This window comes from Mycteria americana, chromosome 1, assembly GCF_035582795.1.
Source record: "Mycteria americana isolate JAX WOST 10 ecotype Jacksonville Zoo and Gardens chromosome 1, USCA_MyAme_1.0, whole genome shotgun sequence".
Lineage (NCBI taxonomy): Eukaryota > Metazoa > Chordata > Aves > Ciconiiformes > Ciconiidae > Mycteria > Mycteria americana.
Genome location: NC_134365.1, coordinates 116,316,368 through 116,332,092, shown reverse-complemented (window position 1 = coordinate 116,332,092; position 15,725 = coordinate 116,316,368). Strand labels below are relative to the sequence as shown.

Here is a 15,725-nt window from a genome sequence, read left to right as displayed (position 1 = left end):
GTGAAAGCATCAAAGATTACAGTTCTGCACCACTCTTCCCTTTTCTTCCTGTGCTTTCCGAAGTTCGGTGTTCTTTAAACTTTTTAGTGTCTCTTAGCTGATCTATAACAGCAGGTAGCCCAGCAAGGTTGCTGATAACTGTGCCTGGTTATGATGAGAGGAGCAGGGGGAAGGATTTAGGATCTGGAGCCACTGAGAGAGAAAGTAAAAGACATAGGAAAAAAGCACTCCTGTGCATAAGTATACCTATATCTTTATTTATATGGAGAGTTGGAGGGCTGATTGTTATTGGAATTTACATTGTTTAGGTTTTAATCAAGAAGACATGTTTGAATATTTTCCCATATTTAAAGAAGAAGAAACAGAATTTTTCGTATTTCTAAAAGAGGAATGTTGCGTTTGAGGTGGTCAGAGATGCCATTTGAGACTTGGTGCCATAGCCTGTGGGTTAAATCTCTGTACACACCTTTTTTCCAAGCACACCAAATTGTTGTCAGATATGTTTGTTCTAGTCAGTGAAGAAGACAGGAGCACATAGCTGTAAGGTGCCTGTTCTGGTGTGATTCTGGACACAGCAATGGGACAGGTTGATGGAAATCTATTTTGTAAAACTGCTAAAACAGATTCAATTTAATTAACTAGCTTTATCACCAAAATACATATTTCATGCTCTGTGTCACAAACCTTGTTTCTGAAACTCATTGATCGATGTGCTATATATTTTTTGTTGTGGCCAGACTACCAGCCTGCAGTACATTGAATCTATCAGCTTGAAAGCCTTGCTCTTTAGTGTGAAGAATTATCAGCAGCCATGTGTAAGTGTGTGGAGAGGTTGATATCTACAATTTAAGGAATAATTTTTTTATTTTGCAATTTTAACTGTCACCACACCTAGCTTATTATAATGTTCTGGGGTATTGCTTTATTGGCTATCCACTCCTTTAGTTACAGCAGGCCTTGTCCCCCTCCTACTTCTGTGGCATCTTGTTACTTTGTTTCGCTGCTTCATGTTAATTGCTTTAACTCCTGTCTGGAAAAAAATCTGATTTAGCTAGCAGATTATCTGCTTGTTTTGTACTTTGAAACTGAAAACTGTGAGCAAGTATAGTTTTGAGAAAAGAGGCAAAAAAGATTTCAGGTATTTTTTCCATGAAGCTGTTGTTGATGACTATTTAAAGACAGAGTATGCTATAGATTAGTTGTCTTGCTATAATGAAAAGGATTAGAGCGCTGTGATAGAATACTGTATCTCTATTAGACTGTTAAAATATTTCTTATCTAATGTGTCAGCCAAACTTGAACCAGGAAAGCCAGAAAATGTGAGGGTAGAACAAGATAACAGCAATACAAATTACTTGTTCTCAGTAGCTTTTTTCTGTGAATACCCCCCCTCCGTTTTCTGGAATGTCTTGTATAATTTTGTCTTTGACTTCCAAAGTACAGTATTAATGCCATTTTTTCAACTGAATTTGCAAGATTACTGCCGCTGAGCAGACAGCTCAGTAGCAATCAAAGGTACATCTCTCAAAAAGATCCACCAAATTGTATGGCATTGTAGGATGTTTCCTGATTTACCTAAGCAACAGTGGACAATGTGTTAGCCAGGATCCTGATGGTGGTAGATTCAGAATTATTTTGCCACAGTGCCCAGTGTGCACAGGAATGTGTATATGAAGCTGCACTTTAAGCCAGGTCACTGAAATAATGTGAATAAAACATAATCTTTCAGCAATACTGATCCTGCAATCTGTATCACTTCAGTGATCCTGTGTTCAGTGCCTTGTACAGTGCTGCCACAGTTGTCTACCTAGAGGGTAAGCAGTGAGAAATGGATGAGAATGGCAAAGGGAGGGGCAGGAGTTTTTAAGCCAGTTTTGGTTTTGAGGCAATCTTTTTTCTGTGAGAGCCATAAACCGTCATGGTTTGTTACTTACTCATTACGGTTGGATCACATACTATGGCATAAGAGCACCTAATGGGGTTGCTGTTGCCTCATAGGGCAACCTCACATTTTCTTCTGCACATTATAAAATAACATCCACAGTTTTCCTGAAAGTCAAAGGGCTTTATGAAGCCTGATACCTTGTAATTATTCTTGGACAGTTTTTCACTTTTGTTACCTGTCTCTTCTCAGTACCACAAACATGCTCCATGTTGTGGCACACTAAAAGCTGCTGGACTTCAGCCAAACCCTTCCCAGAGTTCTTCTCAGTTGGAAGGCCTTTGTCTTCTGGCATTGAGGGATCGATAGCTGGGGGATTACACCAAGCCTTTATGTCCCCGCACAGGCTGCTGACAGGGCCGTGTTTGGCAGCTGAGAGTAACCCCCAGCTGGCCCTTGGCTCAGTCCATGGGATTTGAGTGGACTCAGGGGTTTTTACCCTCTCACAGAATCCTCAAGTAAATATACTGTAGTAAACAGAGAAATGATATTACAGTTGTGAGCCAGCTGTGTCAGCATGAACCAAAAATAAGCTTGAAGTCTGGCTTTTTAATTAACCCCAAATCTATGCCATTGTTCTTCCTCTTTTCTGCTTTTGTCCACGGGCTGTAGAGCTGCCAGCTGAACCCTGGGTGAAATTTCCAGCAGCTTTGGATGTCTTTTGATTTCCACTGAGGGGTAAAGCTTTGCACTGTCACTCTGTTGGACAGGGATTACCAAAAGGCATGGTCATAGGACCATGATCCTTCTATAGTCTTCAGTGTGTTACAAGTCCCAGATGGTTTTTATCTGCATTGTGCTTCCAGAGTGACACCAAACAAGTGGAAGGATGGACCAGATATTCTACTACCATTTTTCTGAAGATTAAGCTGAATAAAAAGTTGCAAATACTTGTACAAAAGAAGATTTAGAAAGTGGCCATTTAAAACAGAGAGAGACATATAATAAAGTGTGCGGTATCAAATAGGATTTTACTCTTGTTGTTCAAGACTTCCTCAGAATGACAGCATAGGGTTTGATTCTGTCTTTCGTCCTCCAAACATTTTAAATTTATCCCCTCATAGAGTAAAAATTTTCTTTTTATACCCTACATTGTGACTTTTTTTTTTACTGTATAAAATAAAACAATTATGTGATTTGATCACCGACTGTATACAATTCCTCAAGCCATAGAATAAAAATTTAATAGAAGAAATGGTGTAGTTGAGCTACAATGATATAAATAATAATAGCACCTTTGTGTTTTCTCAGGACCTTTCACCTCAAGGCTGTAAACTGTTTTACACAAGCAAGTATGTAGCCTATAATGAGCCTGGTGCACTAAAAAATAACTTGTATTTAACTCGTTTTGAAAAATGAGGAAGCAGGATGATTGACTTGCTGAAATTCTTAATCTATCAAATAGTGCAACGAAGGGCACAAATAGCTACCATACTTGCACACCTGGTTTTCTGGATGAGAGCCCGGGTGACCAGGGAAGCCAGTGCCCGGTACCGAACCAGGAGGAGCCAGCTGTCCTGCTGCTCTGCAGACGTGTTTCCACAGTGGAAAATTCTCCGTCTGTTGCCAGCCCTTGCCAGTATGAACACTTTTTTTTTTTTTTGATGCTGAGTCTAATTACATCCTTTAGCTCTTAATGACACCCATTCAGTGTAACTGTTTGACACTGGCATTCTTCATGGCTGTTGTTCTATCTTTGCCAACTGGGGACTGGGCTGAAGACCACCATCAGCTAAATTGTAAAGCATTGAAACACAATCCGAGTTATTTCACAAATTTAAAAAAAAATTGACACAAGCCATGATTTTTTTACCTGGGCAGTAGCTAGTCTGTGCTTGGCTTCAATCTTTTGGGGAGGTAGGGAGGCCAGTGACGGCGCAGGGGAGCTGGCGGTGAGGAGCTGCAGCCACACAGGCCTGCCCGCGGCCCTGCCGCAGCCGGGAGCCGGGCACCAAAGACCCTTTCCACCAGCCACCCGGCTGTTAATGGTCATGCTGTAAGCCCAGTGCTACATATCGACGATCCTTAATACGAGGCGGCTGAATATACACCTCAAGGCCATCCAAAAGCTGCTGGTTTCGGGGATGACCTTACTGCCTGGCGAAATGAGGCCTGCCGAGGCAAAGGGAGGGCAGAGGGGCTACGCGTTACACCCGCAGGGTAGCGGAGCTAATATATACATAATGGGGCCTCTGAAGAGAGGGGTAAGGGCTGAGGGCGAGGCGGGCCAGCTCCCCGCTGCGCTGCGGGCCACCGCCGGCCGTTCCTCCCGCCCCGCCCCGTCCCGAGCCGCCACCGCCCCGCAGGCCCCGTGCTGCGCCTCGACGCGGCCCCGGCCCGGGCCCCGCGGCGCCGCCTGGCGGCCGCGGGAGCTGCAACGGGCGGAACGGCACTGCCGGCGCCGCTGTTTCCGGCGGAGCTGGGGGAGGCTGCACCGGGGCGGTGGGAGTGGGCCGGAGCATGGCGGCGCGCTGGGCCGCCCGCTGCCTGCGGGGCGGGCGGGAGTGGCGCCGTGAGTGGCGGCGGTTCGGGCGCGGGGGCGTGTGCGGGCGCAGCGGGGCGCCGGGCTGGTTGCGGGTTTGTCCTGCGCCGGTGCTTTGAGGGGCCCGGCTTGGGGCGGCTCGGGCCCCCGGCCCGCCGGGTTGAGGAGGCCGCTGTGGGCGCCGGCCGGGGCGCGGCGGCCGTAGGGACAAGGCGGCCGTAGGGACGAGGCAGGCGCGGGTGCGAGGCAGGCGCGGGTGCGGTGGCACGGAGCGGGCCCGGTCCGCAGGAACCTGTCTGAGAGAAGAGCCTTTGCAGCCAGAGAACGTCATTAAGCTTTCGTTGCTTCAGAGTTTTCTGTTGTGACTTCATGCAGGCGCTGACCGAGAATGGACGGGCAGTAGGAGCTGCTGAAGTGTTCACCTTATACATATTGAGACAGGCACATGGATTAGCAGTGCAGTGACATGTCTTCCTTTCTGTAGAAACAAACATCTTATAAAGAGGCTTTAAAAACTCCTTATTGCTTATTTTAGATTATTCCTTTTACCAGGGTTCATCTCTACGCCGACTGTTTCTCGACTGACATCAGATGAAGTGATTCAGATGCGTAATGAGCTCTTTACCAAAGAGAAAGAGAGACAGTTATCTCTGTATCCACGAATTGAGAAAATCGAAGTAAAATACACTGGGAAATCTCACCCTGGCAGCGTGTTTGTAATGAACAAAGCTTTGTCTACTCCATACAATTGTGCCATGCGTAAGTGGATGGACTCTTAAACTAACGTGCCACTGGTGATGAAAATTGTGCTGCCAATTGAAGTACTTGTCATCCAAATTTGAAATGTTAATATTACTGACATTTTAATAACCAAGGTAACAGACATGCGTTCAGAATATTTGTAGTTGTTATGTTTAAAATACATTTGTACTAAAATACATCAGCAGAAACTGAGTTAATTTTGGGGGGATCATTCTTCCAAGTCATTTACAAAAACGAAACTTGCAGTTTGTTGTTACAAATGCAGGGGTCTAAACTGCTGACTCTGAGGAGTATGGTTAATAACTGTGTAATACTTTTAAATTTTCTTTAGACTTAAGTGAATGGCATTGCAGGAAATCTGTTCTAGCTCTTGTGGATGGTGAAGTGTGGGATATGTATAGACCCTTGACCAAATCATGTGAAATTCAGTTCCTTACTTTCAAAGATGAAGATCCAGAGGAAGTAAACAAGGTAAGTCTGTATCTTATCCCATTGCAGGTAAGCCTGATTATGACCACTTGATTCTGTTATGCCCCTTTCAGTTCCATGTCTGTCTGCTTTCTTGAACTTTGTTGTCGTGAAAGTTCAGATATTTTTAATAGTTGGTTGGCACATCATGGTTATCATTGGTTGGACCAGGGTGTGGGCTAGATGATGTGCGGGCATCCCTTTCAACCTATATTGTTGTATTGTTATATGATTTCAGATTTACGTATCTCCAGGGAAACATCTGGCTTGCGTTTTAAGCCCAGTTTTGACTTTTTTGATTGATTCTGTGTGGATAATCATCTCCAAATAGAAGTTTAAGAAAGAAAGTAATGCTTGGGTTGACAGCTAGGTTTGTGCCTAATTCAGTTAAATGTTGGTGTTCTTTTGAAATAAATAGCTGATGTTCATCTGGTATGGGTTGTTCGCTTCGAGGTAATAAATCTGTGTTTTGAAATTCTCTTTATAGGCGTATTGGCGTTCCTGTGCCATGATCATGGCATGTGTGTTAAAGCGGGCGTTCAAAGATGAGTACTCAGTGAATCTAATTAAAGCTCCAGAAGTGCCAGGTGATATAAGTGTTTTATACTCATCATCTTGTCTTTTGTTGCTTCTTAAGTGATGTCTGATAATGTTACCAACAAAATCAGAGGCTTCTTTTCCAATGATTGAAGGGACTTAGCATTGATTTGTGTATTCCATGCTGTTGTTGTAGCCTTTAATTTACAGCGATCACACTGAAAAGAATTTTGTTATCAAAGTACAGAAAATTGGTCTGTGGCAACTGGGTTTCAGACCACTTGGGATTTCATAGGTTAAGTTAATAACCTGAGGACATAACCTTCTTATTGTGAAGTTACATGAGTAAGGTATTTAGAAGACGTGATGTGTTTCTGTGAAATTTGCCCTAATAACTACGTAACCTTGTGAGCACTTGAGTTACTAAAAATTATGATGTATACATCAAGTTGGAAGATTATTGAAGTACAAACAGGGTTAGTAACAACTTTTGCTCATCTGTGACCTGATACAGGTTTAATCTGCCATTTGAGTATATAATCACAGCTGAAAATTTATATTTTACGATGGATTTCTTGAGATCATTTTGTTGTTCTTCTCATTCATTTTGATATATTTATAAGTGTGTATTATGGCAATAATACTTTGTTACAAACATGAATATTTTTCTCTTTGGAATTGGAATTGCAGTGATCTCTGGAGCTTTCTGTTATGATGTAATTTTGGACAATAGACTGAATGACTGGAAACCAACAAACGTAAGCACAATAACTTCTTCCTCAAAAAGTTACAAAGCTTGCATCCTTGTCCAGTGGTTCTTTTCTAATGGGGGAGAGAGGGCAGCAAGTTTTTTTTCTTTTCATAGGGTATATCTACACTAGTATTTTCTTTTAGGTCAGGAGTACTTTTTGGAAACTAATCTCCACATTTACCACATAGTGGCTTTCATGGCAGAGTGGTCTCAGAGCACACAAACTGGGTTCCTTTCAGATGAAACTAAACCTAGAGCTGTCCTCCAAATACTTACAGGTTTTAAGTGTATGGGGCTAGAGTAGCTCTAGTCTGAAACACAGTTCCCAAAATAGTTGGCGTGGCTGTTGGGACCTTAGTGCCATCTTTGTACTGCTCCTACTCCTACATATCTGCTCCTACTCAGCCACTCTTGCCTGGTAATGTAAATGCAACCATAGCCCTATAGCCTTTGTGTGAATAGAGCCCGCTGAAAAGAAAAATGTGTGTAATCTGTGTATTTTCACCTAGTGGTTTACAGCATAATCGGTTTATTGTTGTAAAAGAACCGTAAGCACATTCAGATGAAGCTTTCCTTAATAGCTTGCTTATATTTTATGCTCTTCGGTAAATCTAATCATCTAAAAGCTTTAAGTCTCATAACTGTTTGGTAACTGGTGTGATCATGAGTGTTTTACTCGTCTGGTGCCTATTCTTGTTCTCATGCCCAGATATTAGCAAGGTGTGTATGGCTAACAAAGCAATGTTGGTACAATGCAGAATTTTTCTTCAGTGTGATCTTGTAGTTGAAGTAGCTTAGTTTGAAATGTTTTCCTAAGTGACATTATAAATGTAATTTCTCCTAATAACAATTTCTTATTTATTGACAAATGTGAGTATGCAGAGCTTTGGATTCTGGACCAAGGCAATCAGTCTAATTATTCAGTACTTTTTTATTTTGATTCCATCAGAATAGAGGTCATTTATAAGTGGTATCATGACTCTGGGAAACAGGATACACAGATGAATATTTAACAGTAGCAAGACTGTATGTGTCTATATCATGTTGGGAAAACCTGAGAAGTTTAACTCCAATTAATATGTATAGTTTCTGATGGAAAAATGCCTATTGATTTCACTGGGCATTGAATCAGTCCATTCAAACAGTGATGATATGTAGCAATCTATTGCAGATAAATAGTAAGAGTTACAATCCTACAGCAATATTCTTATCTTTAGGATTTGTAGTAGATGATCCTTATTGTTTTGACTGATATTTAGTATTTCCTATGCTTTGTCTATTCAGTACAGCTGTAAAACAGTGGTGACAGTTATATATTTATCAACTGTTTTTTAGGACAACTTCCATTCTCTTACAAGGGATGCCAGAAAGCTAATTGATAAAGACCTGCCATTTGAAACACTGCATGTTGAAGCAAAAGTAGCACGTGAAATGTTTCAACATAACAGGTAAGTGTCTGAATTTGCCTTTCTTTTAGAAAGGCAATTAGACATTAATTTAAATCTCTGCTTGTTTTTGTAAATCTGAAATAAGATGTGACGGGTGAAGTAAGAAGGTACTTCTTCCACTACTCTGAATGAACATGCCTCCATTCTCTTTGTCACACTACCTTACTTCATTTTTAATGCTCTCTCCAGAGGCCAACACCAGGCACCCTTGCTGGAAGTAGTTTTGTGACAAACGGAAAGACTGTAGACTTCTTAGTTTAATAGTGAGCTTCAAGATTTCCCTACTTTTAAATTGAAGCTCTGGTGGTTAGACTTGGCATGCTACTTACTCTCAGCCTTTGCTGAAAGGCTTTCATATTCAAAGAAATGTAGATTTTTCATATCTTGGTATCTTCAAATGAAGATTTGATGAAATGCAGTTTTTGAGCTCTGCAGGGGGAAAATGGGTAAAATACTCTGGCCTGTGCTATAAAAGAAGGCTTGTTCAAAACATTCCAGTCTTCTCCGCTGAAAAAAACACTTAAGCAAGGTTTTGGGAGAAAAATTCTCTGGTCCACAGCTTTTTGGCAGTTGGAGAGAGGTGGGGGGAAATGATAAATAATTTATAATTTTGTGAACCAAAATAAAATAATGCTAAAGCTAAAGTAGCAAAAATAACTAGTTTTTTAGTTTAGTAATGAAGGTGATATTAATGTGACATATGGACTAGCACCTCTTCACTATGTTGGCTGGCAAGCATTGACAGTAGGTGGCAGCTGACTTTTGATAATAGCTTTAGACATTGTGTATTTGTGTGTGTGTAGAAAGAGCAGACAACACTTTGCTGTCTTGCAGATGACCAGCTGTTGAGGACCACACATTGCATAAAGGCAGTTTAGGTGATCTGATAGTGTCTTCTAGCCTTACATGTGACTAGAAAATCTCTTACTTTTATTTGAAGTAGTAGGTTCATTTTTTCTTTCTGAATAAAACTCTGCTGAGAGAGCATGGCATTCCTATAACATATACTTAGAACAGAATAGACTAGAATAGACGAAATAGTTGGAAGGGCCCTACAACGATCATCTAGTCCAACTGCCTGACCACTTCAGGGCTGACCAAGTTAAAGCATGTTGTTAAGGGCATTGTCCAAATGCCTCTTAAACACTGACAGGCTTAGGGCATTGACTACCTCTGTAGGAAGCCTGTTCCAGCGTTTGATCACCCTCTCGGTAAATAAATGCTTCCTAATGTCCAGTCTAAACCTCCCCTGGTGCAGCTTTGAACCATTCCCACGCATCCTATCACAGGATACTAGGGAGAAGAGATCAGCACCTCCCTCTCCACTTCCCCTCCTCAGGAAGCTGGAGAGAGCAGTGAGGTCACCCCTCAGCCTCCTTTTCTCCAAATGAGACAAGCCCAAAGTCCTTAGCTGCTTCTCATAGGGCATTCCTTCCAGCCCTGTCACCAGCTTTGTTGCCCTCCTCTGGATGCATTCAAGGACCTTCACGTCCTTCTTAAATTGTGGGGCCCAGAACTGCGCACAGTACTCAAGGTGAGGCCGCACCAACGCTGAATACAGCAGGATAATCACCTCTTTTGACCGGCTGGTTATGCTGTGTTTGATGCACCCCAGGATGCTGTTTGCCCTCTTGGCTGCCAGGGCACACTGCTGGCTCATATTGAGCCTGCTGTCGACCAGCACCCCCAGGTCCCTTTCTGCAGGGCTGCTCTCCAGCCACTTCTCTCCCAGTTTATACTTATGCCCGGCATTACTCTGTCCCAGGTGCAGAATCTGGCATTTTGACTTGTTAAATTTCATCCCATTAATCATAGCCCAATGCTCCAATCTATCTAGATCCCTCTGCAAGGCTTCTTGTCCAAGAGAGTCAACAGCACCTCCCAGTTTGGTATCATCAGCATACATGATGCATACAGATGGTGCATTCAAATCCTGCATCCAGATCATTGATGAATATATGGAACAGAACTGGCCCTAGAATTGAACCCTGAGGAACACCCCTGGTGGCCAGCCAGATGTAGCCCCATTCACTAAAACCCGTTGAGCTCTGCCATTCAGCCAGTTCTTCACCCAGCGCACCGTGAAGCTGCTCATCCAACAGTTGGACAACTTGTCCAGAAGGTTGCTGTGAGGGACAGTATCAAAAGCCTTAACTAAAATCCAGAAAAACTACATCCACTGCCTTCCCTTCATCCACTAGGCAGGTGACCTTATTATAGTATCCTGGTTTTGGCTGGGATAGAGTTAATTTTCTTCCTAGTAGCTGGTATAGTGCTGTGTTTTGGATTTAGCATGAGAATAATGTTGATAACACACTGCTGGTTTAGTTGTTGCTAAGGAATGCTTACAGTAGTCAAGGACTTTTCAGCTTCCCATGTTCTGCCAGGTGCACAAGAGGCTGAGAGGGGACAGGGCCAGGACAGCTGACCCAAACTGGCCAAAGGGCTATTCCATACCATGTGACATCATGCTCAGTATATAAACTGGGGGGAGTTGGCCAGGGGGCAGCGATTGCTGCTTGGGGACAGGCTGGGCGTCAGTCGGTGGGTGGTGAGCAGTTGCGTCACTTGTTTTTTTTCCCTGGGTTTTGTTCCTCTCTCTCGTTCTCTTGTTGTTTTCTGTTTCATTACAATTTTTAAAAATTATTATCATCATCATCATCATTATTTTATTTATTTATTTTATTTACTGTTCTTATCTCAACCTATGAGTGTTCTTACTTTTGCTCTCCCCCATCCCGCCGGAGGGTGGGAGGAGGGTGAGCCAGTGGCTGAGTGGTGCTTGGTTGCCGGCTGGGGCTAAACCATGTCACATAGAAGGGTATCAAATTAGTTAAACAGGACTTTCCCTTTGTGAACCCATGTTGACTGTGCCTGATGATTGCATTATTCTTTAAATGCCTTTTGATAGTACTCAGTATAATCTTGTCCATAATTTTTCCAGGAACTGAGATTAGACTAACAGGTCTATATGGCATTCTTTATGAAACATGCCAATACGTGTTGTCATATAAAATTAAGAATTTAAACCTGTTTCAAAGCTCACATAAATACGAGCATGATTTTTAAGAATGCTCCTTAAATTGATCTCTTAAGTATTCTTATAAGAACTAGGTGTTAAAGGTCAGGATTTTTTAAATCTTTTTTTTGTCTTCTTCAGATACAAAATGGAGATGATAGAACGAAAAGCTTCTCAGAATATGGAAGGAATTGTAACGTTACATAGGTGAGCAAAACTGAACTCTCTGTAATGATTCACTGAAAGATTTGATTGTATTGCAAGTACCATCTGCAAGCGAGAAGAGTAAGTTACTTGTGATGTTTTTCAATTTAGAAATCACTTGTATTCATTGCTGTCTGTAGTCTGCCTTAAATTGTTGTTTGGATGTTGGTTTTTGTTTTTTTTTTAATATAACCATTGTTTTGTGATACTTAACACTTGGTGGACCTCGCTACATTTCTATTTCTTGTTATATTAAAGGTGGTAAGTGCCAGAGAAGTCTTACTGCTTTAAATGCTTTTACATAAAATCTAAATAAATCTCTAGAGCTTGACAGGTTAAATAAAATACAAACCAAATACTTGTTTGAAAACAAGAGTTAGCATCGTATAGTGGATTTTTCTTCCAAAGTTGTCAAGATCTTCCTAACTGGCAAGCTACTGCCTTGTAGTGGTGGAGATGAGAATGGAGCTGGCTCCTGGGATACAGTGTAAGATACAAAGTTCTTAGGCTGGAGGCAGGAAGCTTGTATTGTAACTCAGGCATATAAAAGAATTTGTGACTAGCTTAGGCTAGTGTAGGATGTTCAGTTTTCTAGGTGTCTAAATTGTTCTACATTTTATTTTGGAGTCCACCTCTCTCTAAAGGAACAGAGGTCTTTGCAGTGATGGTTCTTGCAGTGATGGTTCTTGAAATTTTAGAACAACGTTGTGTCTGTTGTTGCTCCTTCCTCCCACTCTCTAGTTTGCTCAATAAGAAGGAAAATGGGATTACCTACTGATTTCTGGGAGAGGTTTGTTCTGAACGTTCTTTTGCTGTACATCTCTTTGTCTCTCACTTTTCTTAATTGATTTGCAGTTTTCCAAGACCTGGAAGGGAAATACCTGTGCAGGTTGTAAACACTGTACTGTGGAAAATATGTGATCTTTGAGACAAATCTTTTTCTGGTGAATGACAGTTACCCCACTTTTAAAGCCAACATGGCTTCAAAGATTTGTTAAACCTAGGATCCTCTTTCTAGACTTGAGGTTTAAATTTCATAAATTCATTTTAGGAAATTGTGTGACTTGTACTTTCGCTTCAGGAAACCTAGAAATGCTGAACTGGGGATTTGTTTAGATTTGTTTTGGGATTTATGTGGATTTTCTTTCATCTGTTTTGTAGATAGGAATTTGCTAATCAAAAATAAAAACAAATAGGCTTGTACTTCTCTCTGAATATATTTGACACAGAGGTTTTTTTTGCTCCCATCAGGTTTGGTGACTTTGTAGATGTTAGTGAAGGCCCTCATATTCCAAGGACAAGTTTCTGTTTCCAGTATGAGATAACGGCAGCCCATAATCTTCAGACTAACCAATCTGAATTGATAAGGAGGTTCCAGGGTGTGTCCCTGCCAATCCATTTGAAGGTAACTAATCCATTTTGTACAGGTTTTCCTTCGTTAAGTTAGGGCATTTGGCTTACTTCCTGTTCTTTATTATATGCTGTGCTGGTAGCTGAATGTAATTCAGAGGTGAGAACAGTAGCAGAAAAGGAAGGCCCATGATGATGACTATGTTGGATATTTGGGGTTCGTTTTCCTGGAACTATTGTGGATGTGAAATCAGAACTAGAAAAGTTTGCATCAGAGGGCCCTTGATATTATTTTTCAGTACTGAAAGTGTTGTTTCAGTTGTGCAATTTCTGCATGGATATTTCATTCACCTGTACATGCTAATCTTTTGAAATTGAGGCTGCCGACAGTGTTTATTCAGATTCAGGAAAGAGCAGGACTTTGAATTTATACTTGTGATAAAGGATACCATTTCAAAGTCTTCCATGACACCAAAGTAAAACTTAGCAACAGTAACAAAAAATGTCCTAGCACTAATCAGTCTTAAACAAAGTCTTTGCAGAACTATAGGTGGAGGCAGGAGTCTTTCTTCCCATTTCTGTTGAATTCTATGATTTTGACCTGTGGTCTAGCACGTGTGCTGTTGTTTCAGTTGGGGAAGTTTTCAAGGGAAAAGTGGGCACTGGGTTCCTCACTTCATCTCTGTGTACCCTTCCTCGTCATAAGACTTTAATTCCCATTTTTGCCCATTACCCCCTCAATGATTCCACACAATGAATGGATGTGATCAGCAGACATTTATTCAAGTTCCCCAAAGGAACATGGGCAAATTGGACACTGAAATCATAACCTGTAACATCTGAATTAGGGATTGTTATGGTTTTGCACCATCATTTCTATACACTTAACAGAATCTATTCTATGAGAATATTTTTTTTTTTTGGCCACCAGTAACATCATGTAATGATATTTAATACAGGCTCACCACACCGTGTGGCACAAACTGCTGGAAAGATCGAAAAGGCTGGTAAGTCTCCTTAGTGGTGAAGTACAGCTTACCAAATATAAAGATATGCTGTGATAGAGTAGAATTTGAATGATTAGAGATGGGTAATATCTTCAAGAACATATCTTTAGGAATGGAAATGTTCACAGGTGAAGATCGATCAGATGCACATCTGACCTTTCAGATGGACATCAGATGCACATCTCTGAGCTGTTAATTATAACTTTAAACTATGTTAGTATTTTTCAAATTCATCTCTAGAATTAATGTTGGTATCACATGTGTGTAAAATTTAAATGATTTTTTCCTGTATTAATCGTGAACATGAAGTAAGAAAACTGAAAATTGGAATAATGTATTTACACATACCTAGATTTTAGGTAGTAACAAGTTTCTGCCACAGGTTTTGAGAGAACATATACGATTACGTTTCTTACAAGTAAATGCAGGGATAAAACCTAATACCATTGCGCGAACCTAGGTGGAAGTTACTGGAGATAAAAGGGAATGCTATTTCAGTAAGCTGCATAAATGCATTAGTTTATGTTTTGCTTGTTTAAAACCTACATGCGAGATGAGAGTTTCCTGTAAACTTGCTTCTGTTAAACAACCAGTGTTTCAAAGTTGAAATGTACTTATCAAGAGAAGCTTTACAATGACTGAATAAATGCAAAAGGCAAGTTTTTAAGATAATTGAAATTATAAAATATCGTAAGCTGCATATAACCAGAGACTCACTTTCAAGGTGTGCTTAAACGTGGGAAATCTTCATAAGAATTAAACAGCAGATGTTTTGGAGACTTCAGATCAAATATTTTACTTACTTATGTAGCAAGAGAGGAAAAAAATGCTGTATGTCTACTGAAACTTGTTAGCCAAGGATGTGTTCAGAGCCTAACCCATGATATTTTTCTATGAAATTGGTTTGAAGATGCTTGTAATTCAGGTTGATTAATTTTGGAGACAATAATTGTCTTTGTAGGCTGTCCTTTCTTGGTACAATGACAGTATGAGGGGAGGATTTCCGGGATCAAGGAGAATTAAATCATGTTTAAAAATATAAGAGAATTGTTGCGTTTCTGCAGGTCACTGAAGAAAAATATTTGGAAGCAGCAGCAGAATGTCATGAGGCAAAAGATGGAACTGAAGAAGGAAAAACTGTATCAATTTAAATTAACCTCTAAATGTACATAATAAAACTTGTATTTTTACATGACTTATTTGTTCTGCATATAAAAATGTCTTGGCTAATTCTTTTGAATTCTGTGAACCTAAATAATGGATAGATATAAAGCCAGTATCAGACATTTCAGTCCACTTGAATGTCACTTAAAACATTACCTTTTTTTCCTCTTTTTTTTTTTTTAATTTGTGATAACTCATCTTGCAAGTTATCCTTGTCCTTATCTCGACAACAATTGTATGTGTCCAGATGTTGTCCTCTGTGATTATTGCAATTTGGCCTACAGACTGTAGTTGACCTGGCAGCTGGAAGGGCCGTCCCCTTTATCTTGATACAATTTCAAGACCCCTTGTTTGGTCTTCCATGAAGAAAGTATTTCTTTCTAATTTCTGACCTAATGTGTTTGTTTCTTGCTGGAACTTCCTGATGAAATTCCACTGAGTTCTTTGCTTACTGCAATAGAAAGTTAAGACAAATAGTATCTTTAAAAAAAAAAAAAGAGAAAGGAAAAAAAAGGACCTTTTCAGAAGCCCATTAAGTGTTACGAAAGATTATTATTTTACTCATTTTTATTGCCTGTCAGAATTGAAATT

The 15,725-nt window shown here is 40.6% G+C and overlaps 1 protein-coding gene across 2 annotated transcripts; it reads left to right on the top strand.

Annotated features, from left to right (window-relative positions):
* Positions 1-4,313: 4,313 nt before the first annotated feature.
* Positions 4,314-15,284, top strand: MRPL39 (mitochondrial ribosomal protein L39). Of its 2 annotated transcripts, XM_075516822.1 has the most exons (10): positions 4,315-4,454; positions 4,977-5,183; positions 5,518-5,657; positions 6,142-6,241; positions 6,882-6,949; positions 8,278-8,390; positions 11,551-11,616; positions 12,865-13,018; positions 13,923-13,970; positions 15,035-15,284. In XM_075516822.1, exons 1-10 carry the CDS (start codon positions 4,403-4,405, stop codon positions 15,119-15,121), a joined length of 1,035 nt encoding a protein of 344 aa, XP_075372937.1. In that variant the 5' UTR covers positions 4,315-4,402; the 3' UTR covers positions 15,122-15,284. The 2 variants fall into 2 exon arrangements, with proteins under 2 accessions (XP_075372946.1, XP_075372937.1); XM_075516831.1 differs by lacking the exon at positions 13,923-13,970 and having other exon boundaries at positions 4,314-4,454.
* Positions 15,285-15,725: the final 441 nt, after the last annotated feature.